This window comes from Biomphalaria glabrata, chromosome 1, assembly GCF_947242115.1.
Source record: "Biomphalaria glabrata chromosome 1, xgBioGlab47.1, whole genome shotgun sequence".
Taxonomy (NCBI): domain Eukaryota; kingdom Metazoa; phylum Mollusca; class Gastropoda; family Planorbidae; genus Biomphalaria; species Biomphalaria glabrata.
The window spans coordinates 19,898,632-19,918,701 of NC_074711.1; the positions used below are offsets into that span (position 1 = coordinate 19,898,632).

General features: G+C 35.8%; 1 protein-coding gene across 1 annotated transcript; it reads left to right on the plus strand.

Moving 5' to 3' along the window:
• Positions 1–3,489: 3,489 nt before the first annotated feature.
• Positions 3,490–19,368, plus strand: LOC106059292 (homeobox protein slou-like). Its single transcript, XM_013216864.2, has 3 exons — positions 3,490–4,889; positions 16,866–17,176; positions 19,070–19,368. The coding sequence occupies exons 1-3, from the start codon at positions 3,548–3,550 to the stop codon at positions 19,334–19,336; spliced, it is 1,920 nt and encodes a 639-aa protein (XP_013072318.2). The 5' UTR covers positions 3,490–3,547; the 3' UTR covers positions 19,337–19,368.
• The last annotated feature ends 702 nt before the right edge of the window (positions 19,369–20,070 follow it).

Here is a 20,070-nt window from a genome sequence, read left to right on the forward strand (position 1 = left end):
ACCAGACTAGAAATAACGTGTCGACATTTCACCAGAAGGAAGACACAATGGTCTTCAATTATATGTAGTCTTAACAAGTAGATCTAAACACTCGTGAATATACCATAAATTATACTAAATATTTCAAGCTAAGTTAGTTGACTAGAGTAACACCCTTAGTATAATCACTAAATTTAGAAAGCCTTCAGGATAGAAGACTTCAAAGTAAAGTAACAATTATACATAAAACACTGAACCATAATCTTCAAATACAAAAACAAAATCTAATAAAATACTCAGAAAGAGACAAAGATAAAGGCACATTCCTCATTCCATATGCTAGGACAAATTTGTACAAAAGGTCCTTCTTCCCTAGTGCTATTAGAGCATGGAATGGGTTGACTGAGCTAGCCAGGAAAACCACTGACTTGGCGGAGTTTAGGTCATTGGTTAATATGCATGACTAAATGCATGACGCGTAGGACGTAATCATCTTCTTTTGAAGAAACGTCTGTATTATATAAGATAAGAAGATAAGAGTTGAAATAGAGCCACAGAGTTCAGCTGTTTTTGACATCTGATCCATGTTCTGCAATTGTATCTTTAAAAAATTTTTCTTTCATTCTTCTGCGAGGCTCCCACCAATCGGAGACCTTAGATGGCTGCCCAGTTTCGCTATGCCTAATGCCGGCCCTGCTTAAGGGGACTTAATGCACTTTCTTTGACAGCCCAGTTATATAAAAAAAATAATAATGTAGTAAAGTTTCCCTTTCAGACCTTGCGATTTATAAGACAGACGATATTAAGATCATCTGTTTCTTAGGCCAATGGTTATGTGGCCAGCACAACGATCAACCGCCTTTACTTTTCCCAACATTAAGTCAGGTACCCATTAGAGTTGGGTGAATTCATGGAAGCCCTAAAAATCCCGGAATTTAAAATCGTAGTCTTCACTGAGATTCGAACCCAGGACCTCAGGTTCGGAAACCATGCGCTTAACCACTCAGCCACCGCGCCCCCATATAAACAGTAAGCTTATGATTAATACTGAATTATAAAAAAAAAAGAAATTACAAAAAAAATCTTTGTATTCAGTATGAGTCGTCTTTGTTGGCTTTTTTTAATGGATGTAAACAAATGTAAGATATACTATTTAATACTTTAGTATACTTGTATTTTGTGTTCAGAGATCAACCCATTCCCTCTAATTTGTATACGCCAGTTCGAGTGACTAATGACACATGTCATGATGAGACTATTTGTAGAGGATACAAACAGCGGCAAACAGAAAATCAATTCACAGGTTTCAAAACTTGTGGTTGTCAAGGAGTCCAAATGCTATTTGTTTTATAATGTGATTTAGATCCTAGAGATCCTGGGCAAGGTTATCCTTAGATGATACTAATTGTTAACTAATATCAAAGAAAATAACGATTCCTTAACTAAGGTGATAAGATAATAATAAATCCTTATAGTCAAAAATCGAAAGCTCTTATCTATACTACAAAGCAAAAAGTAAGGCGTATGTATGTATGTATGTCCCGTTTGACCAATCTTGATAAAATTTGGCATAAGTTTTCTTTAGAGCATGGCGGAGACCGTAGTGTATGTTGAATGTCCCTTCCACACCCGGAGGGCCTTAAAAATAAACTAAAAGTACCTGAATGTTTCTCTATTAAAGAACGAAACTTTTTTGACCAATCGGGTAAACCCGTTTTCACAGTATTTTCTATTGCAGTGATGCCCAAACTACGGCCCGCGGGCCATATCCGGCCCGCCGCAATGTCGGCACTAAGTGTAGAAATCTACCTTCCAAACAAACGAAAAAGTTGAAAAAATGTATCTTTACCTACGTTTGGGCCCTCACTTTTTCTCTGATGGATTGGTATCATGATCTTTAACATTTATGTGTTCATGAACATGATAATAAGCCAACATATTTATTTCATAAAGAAAGTGTTTGATAAAACAACAACATAAAAACAGCATTATAAAATTAATATTTTGGCATTCTTGGTTTGAGCCGCGCATAAACAATTGTTAAACAATGCTTAGATATTGGAGGATCCATGGAAATATTTATCAAAAAGAGACCACAAAATGAGCCGGTGTTGCTCACATTGAAGTAGAGAGATAATGATGGCGTCTACCGCGTAAAAAAAAATATAATTGTCAAATAACCTATTAATTAAGTATTAAATCCAATGGTTTCTACCGAAATAGTTTCAGAACAATTTCATTTCATTTTATAACTTTTCGTTCATGTGGCCCGCGAGACGAGTGTAGGAAATTATAAAGGCCCGCGGGCCGAATTAGGTTGGGCATCACTGTTCTATTGGATATGAATATCTTGGCTGAAAGCGTAAACCCATTTTTCACACTTTTCGTGACTAAATTGTTTTTTTCCAAGTTTGACATAGATCTAAATACAATCCTATGGATCAGTAATACTCAAGCTAAGTGACATCAACAATATGACAGGATTTAAGAGAAACAAAGTGGAGGTCACCGTGCACACTGCAACAGAGTCTGTGTAGAAATAGAGAGCTCTTTACCACACTGAGCGAATTTTGAGCATCATTGTTGTTATTTCTTTTGAAAACAAGATGTCATATTAAATCATATCATCACAGGTATCCATATTAAGAGTCCAGCACGTAGTCACTGTATTATTTCTAACAAGGAAATTATTTTTCTTATCTTATAGATTACAGACGTTACTTCAAAAAGGATGATTATCACACCCTACACATTTCACATGTCAATCTAGTCATGCATGTTAATCAATGCGAAGAAATGAATATTATAGGATTGAGCCATTATGCAATCACCAGGCATGACAAATCGAATAATGAATAAATAAATTAATTATGTATACGTATACATCTATCAATTTAAAATCTTTCACATTCCATAGAGTCCCATTTTACTTTTGTAAGCCTTGCCGAGTATATGATGTTGCATTTGTTGCGGAGCTTGTCGCGGACTATCAATACTTTGAGCAGGTGGGGTAGATTAAGTTCACTTCATTCAAGACAAACCCGTGACTATACTGCATAAGTCTATATAATAATATTATTATTATTTTAAAATAAAATAGATCTATCAGTAATCTTGCCAATAGAATAAACAGCTATAACAAAGAAAAAAAATTAAGAAAAGCGCAAAAGAAAAAAAAAATCTGTAAATGTTCATTAACATTTTCCCCCCTTTTTCTAAATTCGAAACCTGTTTTTTCGGACCGATCATCTCCCCTTGAATATTTGTTAACCCCTGCAATTAAACCGGTAGCCAATTAGGAGCTGGCGATGAAATTAATAGCTTCTCGCTTTCAATTACTGTCAAATGAAACGTGCCAAGGCCAGTGTGGGAGGGCTTTACGGGTTAGGAACGCCGCCAGGCCGAACCATGAGCATCGTATCGGCAAACAAGCTGCTTGAGTGGGCGGGGCCAACTCGCGTCTCGGGATTTCTAAAGGGGAGAAAACGATTCGACATTTTGCTACCAGACGGGGACAGACAGAGGGAGGAACACAAAAATCCCCCAGACTAATTTCTTTTCCTCTCGCATGGACAGTTCTGAGAGGATGGGAGTTCGCGGGGACAGTCGCGGGTCATCGGATGAGGCAGACGCGAGTTCACGCCTTGAGGACAAGACGGTGTCACAAAACATGTTCATTGACTCTGATCTGGAGGAAGGAGGACATTCGCTGTATTCTAATAAGGACAAGAACAAACTCAACCGGTCGAGTGGATTAAAACATAAACACCAACAACAGAAGGCCAAGCTGAGCAAGAAGAATGAAAGCAGACTGATCGTGAACGGATCTGCATCTTCATTGGCGACGCGAAAAGCCGTTGCCGCAGTGGTGAAAACCTCGGGCACCAAATCATTAGCGCCGTCTCAGCTAGGCACACCGTCAACACCGGAGTTACCATTTCCGCCACCGCATGCGATGATGCCAACTCCGTCGTCGTACAGCGAGACGTTACGACACGGATGCGTCGCAAAGTCCGAGCAGGATCACACTTTCCCGAGCCACGGAAGCTTGAGAGTAGCAGACATGATCTCAGCAGACTACAACAACAGGGCCAAGGCAGACTTCAGACTCTCTGGGATATTCTCCAAAGAGGGCGGCGGGCTGGTTTCAGAGTCCAACGTTCTGGCGTTTTACCAGAAAGCCATGGGGCTGTCTGCGCGCCCTGGGACACATTTCACGGACAATCTTCCGGTCAGTTCAAAACTGAATCTGACGACTTTCAGTTCATCCAGGTCACCGATAAGTCCCGAAAGGAGGAGCCCAGTACATTCAGCCATAAGTCCGGACTCGTTCCACAGTCCAACTCTTCGACCGGGTGACAGGGTAGAGGACAGGAGCGACTCTTCCAGCAGGTATTCACCGTACCCACCCAGAACATCCACACCTTCTTCGCCCTTGCCGTCACAACAACAGCTTTCACGGACATCTCCAGTTTCCGGCACCCAAGAAAATTGTCAGTCCAGCCGAAAATTACCGGACGTCCACGAAAACGCCTGCAATACAAACGAGAAATTAGAGAAACAATCAGACCTAGTCCAGGGAGAATCGACAGACTATTCAGACGTCAAAAATCCGGCCACAATATCATCCAGCTCCAACGGGTTACCTGAGGGCGCCAACAGAGACACCCCACAGTCTTCGCCCTCTGCTGGATCGCCACCTGCCTCACCCCATGCAATGCCACAGCAACGGACACCGCATAAGACAACCGCTTTTAGCGTGGCGGATATTTTGGATCCTTCAAAATTTAACGGGGCCACCAAAACACCCGTTTGGAACCCATGGCGCCCGGTTGTGACCGGCCTTGCTAACCATGGACTTTCACATGTTCACGACGATCACAAGTCCCCATTGAAGTCGTTAAGTCAAGGTAAGACGAACTGCTATAAACACCATTAAATACAAAATATCAGATTTAGCCTCACTATATAAGAAGCCGATTGAATTAAGTTCAGTACGTTAATATGTTCAAATGATTGCCTAATCCATTGGCTTTATGTTCTGCCGAACATACATTTGTCTTTTGATTTGCCCAGAAATAAAAAAAAAATGTGCAAACATCTGTTGGTCTACCCTAAACATACGTTTTGTTAGGTATATGGAGCGTGACCTTTGATTCGACTTCATAGGAAGCGCTACACTTGTTCTGACTCCCCTCCTAACAGGTTTAAAAATCTCAATTCAAGTTGTTTTAAAAATGACGATGTATTTTAGTTGAATATCAAAGTTGAAGTTGTCGAGCGTACTGGTGTCTGACGAGACATGTCTTGAGTTATTTGAATATTACAGTTTTAAACACATCCGCATACAGTTTCAACTCATGCCTGGTTCGGATCAATCAATTCATTTGTATGTTTTTCATTCGGCTCTTCATCTTTCTAAAGTTCTCTAGCACAGAACACTGTTCTGTTTAACTCTGGATCGGCTAGATGGCTGGTGGGCGTCACGGGTCAATGACCAAAGAAAAACATTAGTGCCTGTGTATGTAAGTGTGTCACACATGCATAGTTTAGTTTTTTTTTTCATCTACTCGTTACATTGTTTTGGTAAGATATGCACATTCACAGGGACATGTATTTGAAATGTTTAATGCATCCCAAAGTGTGTCTGCTTGAATCACCATTTTTAAAACCATTCTCTTTTTAAATGCTAAATTTCTTATCACAAACAAATAGGTCCATAGATGGATCTTATTTCGCACTGTAATTATCACAAGTAAAAAAAAAAAGGTGTTTATTTCTTTTTTTTTTTAGCATTTAATAAGTATACAATTTACACAACAATTTAAATGTCAATCAATAGTAAAGTCCATAAATGTAGACAATATATGTATATTGTCCTAGACCAAAATATATACATGTGTGTAAGGTTTTACATTTATGCTCTAGAACAGGTTATAAATGGGGTACAATGTATGAAATACCTATAAAGCTGTTGGTGGTCTATAACAATCATTACATTTTTATTCTTTGCCATGCTTCATTATTGCAAGGTATGTTACTGATGCGCTTTCAACAATAAAGTTCTTCTAACAGTCCGACTAATAATTTCTACAGAAGGTGGTGCGCAACATGTTTATGAACGTCTAATTCTTGATTCAACTCTTTACTGAATACAAAGCAACATTTGAGGCTAGTGTGGGAATTCACGCTGGAGCCGCGTTCAAAATAAAAAGGCTAAATTAAATGTTTAGAGAATTAGGTTTTGAAAAAGTATAACGCGGTCAAACTAGAGTGTTCACTGTGTGGCCCATGATGAGAAAATGGTTAGAGCCGTTTTCGAAATATTCGTCCATCCAGTTTACAACTTTTTTAAATTTTTGAATCTATGAAGAAATCCCAAGTTAATAGGAACAAATTGTAAATAGATATGTATGTATAATTAAATATTTTGATTGATGACAATTTCTTTTTTTTTTTTTTAAAGTAATTTAAACAAATGCGTAAAGTCTAATTTCAAAACTTTTAAGACACGCAATGGCCATTACATTTTTACAAGAATGGTCAGCGTGTCCAGTCTAGACATACCAGCAAAGTGTGAAAGGCACGTATTCTATAGAGTGACTAGATCTACGTCAGGCAAAGTAGAAAATGTTTTAGTTAGAAAGATAAATAAATATAAATAAATGAGGGGAAAAAAATGAACAACAGAATTTCTAAAAATACATTTAAAGGTCCATAAACCTTTAGCCTATAGCAAAAGTTATTTCAATTTGTAATTAATCAAATAATTATTTAAATGTGGTAATCATATTTGAAAATAGTAATAAACATTAATAAATATAGTTTTGTCTAGGTTTTTTTTTTTCTAACTAGTCTACAGTGGAAATTAAAAGATTCAGAAATACTTTGCATATTGAGCGGGTAAAGCTGTCTACAGGCAACAGCTATCGAGGATCGAGATAATTTATAATACTCTTTGCGATCCTATGATATATCTAAACATTTTAGTTACTTTGTTCTTAAATACAAATATAAAATAATATTTCAATCAGTTGTCTTACTTTACATATTGAAAGAGTACTACATACACTCTCTCGTCAGCCCACAACCTTTTTATTGCATTTCCCAACTCTCCCTCGGTCTTTGCGTCTTAGAGATTATGTTTTGGTGAGAAAAACAAAAGCGCCGTGAGACCCACTGATCTACCAGACAACTTTAAATCAATAGAGAATTTAAAAAAAAAAGACAAAAAATTAAAAAAATTGGACAGAAAATAAAAACGGACTACACGGAATCTTTAAAAACTAAGTTTAGAAAATATTCCATAAACATGTTAGTAGATGATAAGTTGTAACATGACTTATTATGTTTAGCCTTTATTTCTCAAACGAAGTGACTCTTGACGTCACTGTACAATTCAGGCAAAATAAAGCAAGACCGTGCGGGAATCCATGCCTGGCATTTTCTTTCAAAAGTACTTAGTGAAAACAAAAAAAACAACTTTTCACTGGGGTTTCACTGGTGAATGTTATTCTATATTATTTTTTTTTTCATCTAGATGGGACTTATACATCAATTAGATTAACCAGACAGCAAGAATTTAAATGAGAAAACATCTTAGTAAACTTATTTAAAAACTTATTTAAACATGATTTCTTGTTTACTAACCTAGCCCAGAGAGTTAATTATACAGCTCAATTTCAAGATGAATAATACTATTTGTTAAATGTTTCCGACAGAAATGAATTGGGGCCATGCTTTATATGATACCATACACGTTGTCCACCCTCATCACAACCAAACTTCTGAACAGGTGATAAATCAAGCTCTAGTCACGTGATTCCTTCTTAGTAGTTGTACTTGTTTTGGTCAGATATTCTTTCACCTTTGATACAACACAATTTCAAACAACTTTTGTAACAACACTTAAACTTGCACAACAAAGTTACACACAGCATACACACACGCTCGTAAGTAAACAAACTGCACACTTTAAAGAACGAGGCTAAATTATTTAGAAATATTATTCCTAGAAACTTCTATTATTAAAGATTACCTTTTAGCGAAATGTCACAATGCCTAAGCAAAGTAGGAAATGGATAAATCATTGCCTACATTGCCTAAAATCTTCGCACTTTGCCGATAACATATACACAGTCTGGACATAATGTATATAGGTCTGTATAACTTACACAGTCTGGACATGATGTATATAGGTCTGTATAACTTACACAGTCTGGACATAATGTATATAGGTCTGTATAACTTACACAGTCTGGACATAATGTATATAGGTCTGTATAACATATACACAGTCTGGACAGAATGTATATAGGTCTGTATTAACTCTAGGCTGTTTGTTTATCCAATTTATTTTGTCAACATTGACATATTGGAATTTGTTCATTTCAATGTGACTTGTTCATTTCCCTCATGAACATTCTGTTTACTGTCAGAGCGTTCAGTAGGAACATTTACAATGAACATAAACTAAATAAAGACAAGATATGAACTAGGTAAAACTAAATGTAGTCTGTTCATCAAGACACTGGTTTAGTCCGAGGTAGTCTATCAATTAGACAACGCCTTCGCCTGTCGACGATTTATATATAAATTTCTGTAAAGGTGTAAAAGTCTTTATCGAAAATTAGCCCATTGAAATTTATTAGCTTTCTAACAAGTAAAGGTCTTGTTGATTTCTCAGTACTTAAAAAGTCATTCATTGGAAAACATTTTAAATGCGTATCTCTAAATGGAAAAGATACACAGTAAATTTATCATTCATCCTATAACCTGCATCAAAACCTTTATTCTCATTGATTGAAGCCTTATCACTAGACGGCTTGAATAGAAACACTAGTGACACTATTTCTAGAGAAAGAGTTTAAGTTATTTAATTGCTTGGAGTTATAAGCAGTAATTGTTGTTTGAATGTCTGTAGATAAAAGACATATGGAACAGCTAGAGGTAACAATTGTTCCAGCTGTCGAGGTCAAGACACTATTTGGATTATTCAATAACTTGCTTATTTGTTTAATCTTAGTTACCCGCTCGTATTGTTGTTATTATCATTAATAACTCCAGAACTTTATCAATATAGCACTTTTGAATATTTTTATTTTATCTTCAAATTTGACAAAATCATTTACCAATCTCTCTAAGCGTAGTTTATATTCTTTTCTTCTTATCTTATCTTATATAATACAGACGTTACTTCAGAAAAGAAGATGATTACGTCCTACGCGTCATGCATTTAGTTATGCATATTAACCAATGACTTAAATTCTGCCAACTCACTGGTTTTCCTGGCTAGCACAGGCAACCCATTCCATGCTCTAATAGCACTAGGGAAGAAGGAGTATTTGTACAAATTTGTCCTAGCATATGGGACGAGGAATATGCCTTTATCTTTGTGTCTTTGAGTATTTTATTAAATTTTGTTTTTGAATTTGAAGATTATGGTTCAGTGTTTTATGTATAATTGCTACTTTACTTTTGAGTCTTCTGTCCTGAAGGCTTTCTAAATTTAGTGATTTTACTAAAGGTGTTACTCTAGTGAAATGTGAATATTCGTTTGTTATGAATCTCACTGCTCTATTTTGTGTCTGTACCAGTTTCTTTTCGAAGTATTATGCTAGTCTTACAAACGCATATATACTTTAACATTTAAATGAACCAATTTTTAAAAAATCGAAAATGCTCTTAAACTTAAAACTTCCTGGATTCAGAGTCAGATCGTTGTAATGAGTGCTTCGGAAATGAATCAGATCTTTTTAATTCGAATAACTTTTTCTGAACAAAGGGAAATGATAACATAAAATTATGGAGAGTGAAAACAAAAAGAAAACGTATATCTATACCAACAATAATTCTAAATTTCAAACAACTGCGAGGTAACAATACGTACTCTTAATTATAAAATGTTGATCTGTTAATCAAAAGACATACTCTGATTACAATAAATTAAAAAAATAAAAGGGTCTCTTACAAGCACTGTAAAATATAAATGTGTTTTATTTTGGTATGTAGAACTCTCCATTGTAGATTTGCATCTTGATATTTAAACTTGTTTTAAAAACGGTATATTTGTATGTGCATAGAGTATGCTTACTTCAGTTCAGAAACGATAGCAATCTCTTTCCGAAGACCAAATGTAATATCTGTTCTATTTATGTGAATGTTTCAGTTCTGTTGTTTTTAAATGAGAAAAGAGTCCTTGTAATCACAACAAATTTCCATAAGTATCAATAAAACAGACTAAGTCTTAAATTAAATGTAGTGGTTGCAATTACATGTATTTAGAGCATGACATGGGCGATGGTGAAATAGCATTTTCAATTTCACTTTTAGTTTACCAGATTTAAACTGGACAGACAGACATCGCAAACACATTAACGGTTTTTCCAAAAAAAAAAAAATATATATCCTCTAAAAACAAAAATTATTTGTAACATAGCCCTACATAAAAATAAGATTAAATGAAAGAAAGACAGAAAGATACACTGAGAGAGAGAGAGAGAGAGAGAGAGAGAGAGAAAGAGGGAGGGAGAGAAAGATAAGTGAAGAGAAAAAGAAGAATTTACGATGTCAGTTCAAATCAATTTTTACATTCCAACACATCACTGCAACCGCCTTCTGTTTATGTACAATAAAACTTTCATCGGGGCATCTCCTTCAAGTGAAACCTCTCACAGAGCAGAACAAGGTGTCGGTTTTAATAGTGTGATTGATGGCCTATTTTGGGGGGCTTCTTATAGATTTCTGTGCATTGTCCGTAAGTGTTTTATAATTTCAAACCTTCCACAGGAACATTGAACTCTCTTTTTTGTCACTTGCCTACATTTAAGGCAGACCTATTTTGAACTCGTCTGAAACCAATCAGTTCATACCAGGCTAATCTGGTCAAATTGAATGTTAATCCTGGCAAGGTCGTCCAATGTTCACGTCTGCACATCGTCGGTTCGTTGATGCAATATGTGGCTCGGTGTCAAAGGTTAAGGACGGGCGAGGTGAAGAAAAGAAAGATAAATACTAACAAAAGAAAATATTTCACATGTTCCGGGCCCTTCCCTTACCTGTCTCCATCCAATCTCTGCCAATGAACCAAGGATTAAAGTTTTAAATTCCACCTAAAACGTTTGAAGACGACAACAAAATACAATAATCCTGAACATTTTTCTTTTTGGTTAAAAAGCTTTTTTTTTTTTTTTTTTTAGAACGATGACATGACATGAATTCAGGAGAATGTTTTTCTTGACTCGATGTATCGTCATTCACATAACTCTCGGGATCTTAACATTGGAAGGGTGAATATAAAAAAAAATCTAAATATAGAACTCAATATAAACTCATTATGGGACTAGACTACAATTTGTAAAGTTCAGTTTCCACAATTATTCCATTATGTATGGAAACCACATTAAACATAAAAACAAATAATAAAAAAACGGTTAGATATGTAGTAAATGTGCCTATATATTGATGTATTGCAATCACCCATACAGAAACTACTGATGTAGTTTATAAAAAAAAAATCACTCCAGATAAAGCCACATTAGTTTATGTCTAAATAATATAGTAAACTAAACATTTAGATTTAATTTGGCATACACTGCATGATAATCTACACAACGTCAGTATACAATAAATATCACAAAATAGAATGCAATTTCCTAGACTTGTCTCTTGTCCATGGAGAACAACTCTTGTCTTTTGTTTTTTATCGTTATGCTTATTCCCCCTTTGTTTTAATTTGCGACGCTGCTAGTGGTCTTTGCTTTCTCATTCTGTTCATTTCTTTTTAAACAGGACTCATTTCATTATGACTGATATCATTTCAGTACCGTTGTAGCATAAACATGTAAGGGAGAATACTTTTAATGTTTTAGAGTCCTAGACAAAATATTAAAATACAAATATTTATGCCACGCAGTTACGTCCCTTAGTATTTATTTTTAATACATAATTTTAATGTTTTGATAATAGAAGTAATTAATTAAGCGATCTTTCTGAAATAAGAAAATTGTGTTGTCTCGCAGCTCGAGTTTATGTAATTACCCGCGCCCACATTTAAGATTGAAAGAAAGAAAAGACTCAATAGTGAAATATAAAATTAATTGAAGATTCAAACAAGGCCTATACTTTTAGGTATCATAATTAAATAATGGAATAATTGTATATGTGTTAAATTACCACTTCCTTTATCATTGCCTAGACTCTAGACAGACTTAAAAAAAAACAATTAAAAAAAAAACGATATAAGATAATTGGACTGACAAATCGTAATTACCTGCACACTAAAGTAGACGGTCCCCGGGCCACCGTGCTAGATGTGCAGGGGCGTAACGTCAGCGCAGGTGCCCTGCCTCCCCATTTACGACGCATGACTCGAGCCGTCACATGTGTGCATATACACATCACAGGAGCCTCATCATTTGCTCCCCCCCCCACCCAAAGCCTCGCCACTTTAAGGACGTCTCTGATTTTCTCATCTCGAGATCTTCAGCAGGAGGCTAGGCAAACTTTGAGCTGCTTTTCCCATACGGCAGACTCCCGATGGAAAGAGAAAGCGTGGAAGATTTACTGCCTCGTTATGAGAGAAGGGTGAAGCAGAAATGGGGTGTGTGGGGTGTGGAGGTGGGAGGGTAATATCTTCAAGTAATTAGCCCGTAGTGTTAAGAAAAGTGGCGAGAGTGGGTGCTGCGGTTCCTCAACTCGGAACACAAACACCACAGCGTGTCGTCATTAGCCCCCAAAAAGAAAGATGCACAAATTTTCCAGGTTTTATTTTCGTTTGTTTCACCTCACGCCCATTATCTAGCCTTCAAAACAAAAAAATGATAAAGATAGTTCTACCATTCCTCAATTCCTTTATTTATGTTTGCAAACTGCTTTAGAGATTTAACAATTAACGAAGGAATTCACCACCATCTGCTTCAGAAATTGTTAATTTACGGACCACAAAATGTTAAAGTTCTGATAAGCTAACAAATATTATAATAGTGTGTCTCTATTTATCAAACAAAGCATATTATGTCAGCCTATGACAGAGTACCTCCAGGGCCGGTCCTACAGATTGCGGGGCCCTATGCGACTCGGATTGCGCGGGGGCTCATTCTGGGTAGGGATAAGGATTATAAGTGAAAGTTAAGAAAACTGTATTAGAAAATAAATTCGTCTTTGCATTTTATTCATACTTTAGTAAGTAAATATCCCCGATCTTGGAATCTTAGAATGAAGGCTGTGTTTTAAGGAATTTTACTTTAGTATATGATAATACAAAAATACTTTTTATAAAAACTATATAAAGTTGTAGAATTTCATCTGATCGTGGGAGTCCAAGCTGGAAAAGTTATGCTAGGTGGGTTATATGTGATCAACACATTTAAGGTATCGTTGATTAATTGCACATTGATCATATTACACATTACACGTACACATTCTACAGTAATAACGTAAGTATAATGACATATACTGTGATGACGTTTAATAACACTGCATGGTAGTACTGAGATTTTCGAAATATTTCTCACTGTTTATCATTAAATAGAAAATTGATTTATGTTTTGGTTTATTTAAAACTACATTTTAAAATTTCATACCATTTTTTCCCCGACTTAACTTATTAGATAAGATACAACTGTACTAGTAGAGATACATAGGACATATATACCAGTGCAATGTGTAATTAAAGATGACGTGGAAACCAATTAATGGACGGGTAGAGTCGCAGCAGTAAAACATTGTTACAATCCACACGATCAACAAAAGTAACGTTAACCTTACCGAACACCTTTAGGACCTTATCGGCCAGAATTCGTTTTAGTTCATTTTCTTAAAAGTATTATTATTTTTTATTTTTTTTTAAATTATTCCGGCCCTCAAAACTTCTGGCCACAGACCAAGGAATCGGGCACAGCAAAGAACAAATCAGAAAAAAAAAGTATTGAATCGCCGCGTGACAGAAATAGATTGAACTCCCTGGCCTACAGGTGTTGAACATCACTAGCCTCCTTCTGATATTACTCTAAAAAGTCTCTTGTTAAAAACTAACAATTTATAACTAAGGACTATTGACGCTCGGAACAAATATGTTGTTACTTACAATTATTACACACTATATATATAGATAGAGTAAACCAAAATAATAATAATAAAACTATCCTCCAATATTGTTCAATCTTGAGACTATATATTGGGAACTAAATAAGATTGTCTGTCACTTATCACTGCAACAAACGTTGTAGGGGACGAATTTTGATCCTCAAATCAATGAATATATCTTGCATTGTAAACCATACTGCTAAAATTAAGCTGATTAACCGATACATCCTATATACTAAAACAAAGCAATGCTAGATAATTTGGCTTTAATCAGGACTTGCATTTATACGTCTTGCTTTCCTGTAATGAAACTTTTATGGAAACTCCACAAATAAAAATAGCGTGAAATATCTGTCTGGTGAAACAAAAGATTTGTCTAAAATTTAAAAAAAAAAAAATCTTGAACATTTTTACTAAAGAAACACGATTCCTATTATAAGCTGTCTCAACATTTCGTCTCAGAAGAGGGTGCTACCGAATGAGACATCACATGTTCCGAAAGCTAAAAAAAGTTACTTTTGAGATTGGCCCTTGAGGAGCATCACCAGAGAATGCTGACCATGTCCATCAAAGCTGCGTACTGTATCGATAGGCCCGAACAAGACACTGGCGCACAAACCCCCCAACATAGAACAAAAACTATATGGAGAGCTGCCAGACCTGAAAACCACAGCGCAGTTGAACTCAATGGACTGAACCCTCCAAAATAAAACACGAGAACGAAGAAGAAGAAGAAGGAAGATTGACGTACTGCCTTCTCGCTTGTACGTTATTGAATGAATACAAAGTTTTATACGAAACTACAAATAGTTTTAGTCCCTATCTGAGCGATTGCGATATCGAGAATTTTGATCTAATAGTTTCCTAAATTTCTGACATTTCTATCGCACGGAGAAGCAGGTCACAAACTCTTGACCTTGAAGTTGTCAAGTTTTGTTCAAATGATATTAAATTTAGAGTTTGTAGTTTGAAGACACAGTTCACTTCTTCTCAGGTGTCTATCTTTCAAAAAGTCAATCTCAGGTCAACATTAGCCACTACTTCTTATAGGCAATCTTTGAAAAAGTCAATCTCAGGTCAACATTTAGCCACTACTTCTTATAGGCAATCTTTGAAAAAGTCAATCTCAGGTCAACATTTAGCCACTACTTCTTATAGGCAATCTTTGAAAAAGTCAATCTCAGGTCAACATTTAGCCACTACTTCTTATAGGCAATCTTTGAAAAAGTCAATCTCAGGTCAACATTTGCCCACTACTTCTTATAGGCAAGTGGGCAAACATTGAAAGTGCTTTAACATGTTCCTTCAGATATGAACATTTTTTGTCTTAGTACAAATCCTTTGCAGAACTGCAGCGTACCGGGCTCGAACTTGATATCCTAGACCTTCTTGATGACTGTCCAATGAGCATACCGTCTCGACCAGTCATCCATCTCGTTAAATGAACATTATATTGTACACGTATGATCATAGTATGTCATATGCAATTAGTTTACTGTGGTTTTCTGGTTTCTTTATCTGTTTCTCAAAGTATCTCTAAACATTCTAAGACCTATTTTAAAATTTAGTTCAATGAATTACAAATAAATTAAACAATCTTTAAAGTTACCCCCCACCCACACACACACACCAATGTAGACACACAAACACACGAATTTGATGATTCAGCTGCTAATGATAATGGTATTGCACTGATCCATCTAAAACTTTTATATAAATATAAGAAATAAGTATAATTGTTTTTTTTTAAAAGAGGCATAATTGTACAATCTTCACAGAATGCTGACTAGGCTAGATCTCTTTCGTCACTAGTTTTAATTAAATTATAGAAGGAATATTTGTATTTCAAACTTTAGTGTTTAATAGAACTCAACATATATAATGTTCATCATATGATGTACACAGAGTATCTTGTATAACTTTCATAATAAACATATAAAATAGTTTATTTAATCCAAAAAAATCATCTTATGAGTTGCAATAAAATTTTGAAACAAAAATCCATAATCCAGACAGACATTTAGAGTAATTAACAAAAATTTAAACATATTGCCCTTAGCATTTGTATAATTAAAACATAAAATCAGGTTCATTTTAGTAAGATTCACATTCCTTAAAACAAGTCCCTTTAATAAAATTTTATTTTTCTCTTTTCATATTGTCAGGGGATTGCAAATATTGAAGTAGAGATGTTCTTCATACTAATAAAAAAAAATTAAAATTAAGATTTTGAGATTAAAATAGAAGACCGAATACATTCTCCTGATTGACTGGGTAACTTACCTTCATGTACAGATCTACATGTTTGATACATACTTTGGTCGTGTAACACTATCATTCCAAGACCACCAGACAAAGTGGCGTTATATTGTTTTTTAAAAAAAGAAAAAGGAAAAAAAAAAATCCCCATTTAATAATTTCCAATTTTTCTGTATTTCAATGTTCAAATATTAAGTAATCTGTTTACAATTATGTTAAACGATCAAAAACTTCAGAGGCATTAGCTCGCATGCTATTTCAATCTTCGCCTGTTTCTTTGTTTAACTGGTTTTCTATTTTTTTTTCAGATTTACATTGTTTATCATATTGAACTGTTTCTCGTGTTGAACTGTTTCTTATTATTTCACATGATTAGTTGTTTCTCATATTAAACTGTTTATTTTTTTTTTATTTCCCTATGATTTCTTGTTTCTCATGTTAAACTGTTTCTTTTCTGTTTCTCCTCGTTTCGTTGTTTCTTATATTGAATTGTTTCCTCGTTGTTTCTCAAGTTAAACTGTTTCTCTGTTTCACCTACGCAGGTCTTCACCATGACGACGACATATCAGTCACTTCCTCGCAAGAGAACTTTGACCCTGACGACGACGCGGACATGTGCGACGAAAACGGCAAACCGCTGGGGGATGAGGACAGTGACGACGAGAAGCGGAACCTGGACGACAGCGGCAACAACAGCGGGGACAGCAGCAAGCAGGGAAAGCCCAGGAGGGCCCGCACGGCCTTCACGTATGAGCAGCTAGTGGCCCTGGAGAATAAGTTCAAGACCACAAGATATCTCTCCGTGTGTGAACGACTGAATCTGGCTTTGAGTCTGAACCTAACGGAAACACAGGTAACTGATGACCATTCTTTCATTCTACAGCAAATGACTATGTCAACTGAGATTTATTGACGGACTAATTGGGGAGGGTGGGGGGGGGGGAGGTTGGGGACAAGCTGGGGAAAAAATATTAAGGAAAAAAAACGAATTAAAAATAATGCTGCCAAAACTCCGTCCATGAAAACTTTAGATCTAGATCTAAGCTGAAGGCGGAGTAGGAAAGTTTCGCCTTTTTTTTTAAACAGTCGTAGATTAGTTTAGAGTTTGTATACACCTTTGCCCCAGACCAGAACTCATATGACAGGACCAGACAGAAATGTTTGCTTTGATATTCATCTTCTATATCTTAAAACTTAGAAAATATTTCTAATAATCTAATTAAATCTAGCACAATACACCTGTCTTTATGAAATATACACATCAAGATATAAAGTTACGAGTCAGAGGAGCCAAAGAAAATGTCTCCGAATTATTTTCAACACAATCTTTACATATCTGTCTGTATGCTGTTTGTGTCATTGCTCAACTAATAGTCACACCGTGTTGGTATGTCTGTCTGTATGCTGTTTGCGTCATTGGTCAACTAATAATCACACCGTGTTGGTATGTCTGTCTGTATGCTGTTTGTGTCATTGGTCAACTAATAGTCACACCGTGTTGGTATGTCTGTCTGTATGCTGTTTGTGTCATTGGTCAACTAATAATCACACCGTGTTGGTATGTCACAGTTTTTTTTTTTTAATATTATCTTTATTCAACTTGTACCTTCATGGAGAAAACTTCTGGGTGAAACCTGGGAACTGTTCTCGAAAACTTATCTAACGATTTTGAGAGAAATTTGATAGTTCATATATATTATCGGAAAAATAATGACTAGCTCGTTGACCACAGTGATAAAATCTTGTTTGACCTTTATAGTTTTTGAAATTAAGAAATAAACTTCCATTTGGCTAAAGAAATACAAAATATTTATATCTTGGACGGACTATACGTCTTCTAGTATTTCCGCATGTAGGCATTCAAGAGTGGGGGTGGGGTATAAAAATGTTCCATGTTTTAAAATCCAACATTCATTAGTTATTCAAAGACGCTTTGTAAGATGTATTGTCGTTTTAAAAAAAAAACATTTTTTTTTAATTCTTTTTCAACATTAGAAATTTAACCATCGTCTTTCATATTTATTACAATCAACGAAAAAAAAGTATTCCCACTTAACTATTATATTAAAAGTGATGTGATGTTCTTAGCGTTTGATTGTTTTGTGTACACTAAGGAGCCCTACATAAAAACAGACCCAGGCTCCCTTTTTGACCTAACCATGATGCGGGGGCTGACCTAATTGAGACCAACACAAAACCCGCCAATAATGAATGTGACAAACTCCATCGGGAGGCCTTGTTCATTCTTCGGACCCGGCTATGCTCAAGGGAGATAAATGACACCAACATAACCATCGTAACACAAGGAACGCGGGCTCCACAGAATGTTGTAGCGGGGGTGGTGGGCAAGAGGGAGGTGACGGCGGGTGTAAAGAGAAAAGAGATTTTAATGTTTCAATAATTAGAAGCCAAGCTGACCCGCTATTTGAAGGTCTCAATCAAGACGTTGAACCACGAAAGATGCCCCTGCAGGTTCAGCTCTGTCTTGATACATCCAAATGTCTTCCTTCTACACCTATAAATAACAATTGATTCCCAAAGGTTTTATGCAAGCACAATTATCTATTTAGTCTATTTATGGTCAACATTAATACTTTACCAACGTCATAATGAAAACATGTAACGAAGTATTATGAGCACAAATCGTTTGCAACCTAAAATATAAACATTCTATAATATGAGTTTTTGTGTTATCTTATACACGTCATATTGTTTTCTGATGAAAGTTGCATTCTTCTTCTAACAGGTAAAAATCTGGTTCCAGAACAGACGCACAAAGTGGAAGAAGCAGAACCCAGGCTTAGATGTGAATAGTCCGACCATACCACCGTCATCTGGAGGGTTCGGATCTTTTTCTAGCCCTTACTCTAGCATGCTGTACGGTCAATCCCTGCACCCTTACCTTCCGTCTGCCGGACTTATGAGCCCACTGAGCATACTAAGAGCACATGGATCCTATGCCTCTGGACAAAACCCTGCAGTGTACTATCCCTACTTCAACCAGACGACGTGAGCTGACCTCCCCATGTCAAAGTAAGTCTCAGATGAAGTCGTCGGGTTAAGTCAGCTTCTTCAAGAAGAGTTGAGGCGCTGAATGAAACATAAAAAAACAGAACATCTTCAGAGCAGCTTCCAGTGTTTCCAACGACGTCATCCGCTTCTCGGAAACAGACAGTAGAGATAAACCTAACGTACATACCTATCTCATCAGCAGCGATTCCTTGGATAGGGGCAACATATAGCAGTGCCATGAAGGGTTCATTGACATCTCACGCAGAGCGTTACTTTCTGAAAGGTTTCAAAATACTGATCTCTGATCTTCAGAAACTATTGTTTAGAAAAAAACTCTATGTTTTTCTACCTTCAAACAATTTTCTGAAATCACCCACCAGGACTCCAAAGTTCGCATTCATGAGAAAACAGCTTTTTGAATCAAAATTTGTAATTTGAAACTTGAACGATTTATTTGTCAGACAAAAAGTACACTTTATTCTTCAGTTCTGACAATGTTTTTCTGAACTTAAAAAATTGTAAATATTGTGAAATCGTCATGAGAGTCTGTCCACATTTTGAATTGTTGAAAATGTTGACTACATATTCTGAAGTACTGCGAAGTATTTGTTTAGCCAACTCTATGAACACAAAAGTATTTTAAGAACATTTTCTTATTTGTATGACTATAGCATATCGAAGATAGATTATTGTGATATGAACTTCTTGTCTACATTTGTACAAAGTCGAATGTGT

Coding starts and splice junctions, on each gene's coding strand:
- LOC106059292 (XM_013216864.2), top strand. CDS start 3,548: ATGGACAGTTCTGAGAGGATGGGAGTTCGCGGGGACAGTCGCGGGTCA. Junction 4,890..16,865: donor ATTGAAGTCGTTAAGTCAAG/GTAAGACGAACT, acceptor TCACCTACGCAG/GTCTTCACCATGACGACGAC. Junction 17,177..19,069: donor TGAACCTAACGGAAACACAG/GTAACTGATGAC, acceptor TTCTTCTAACAG/GTAAAAATCTGGTTCCAGAA.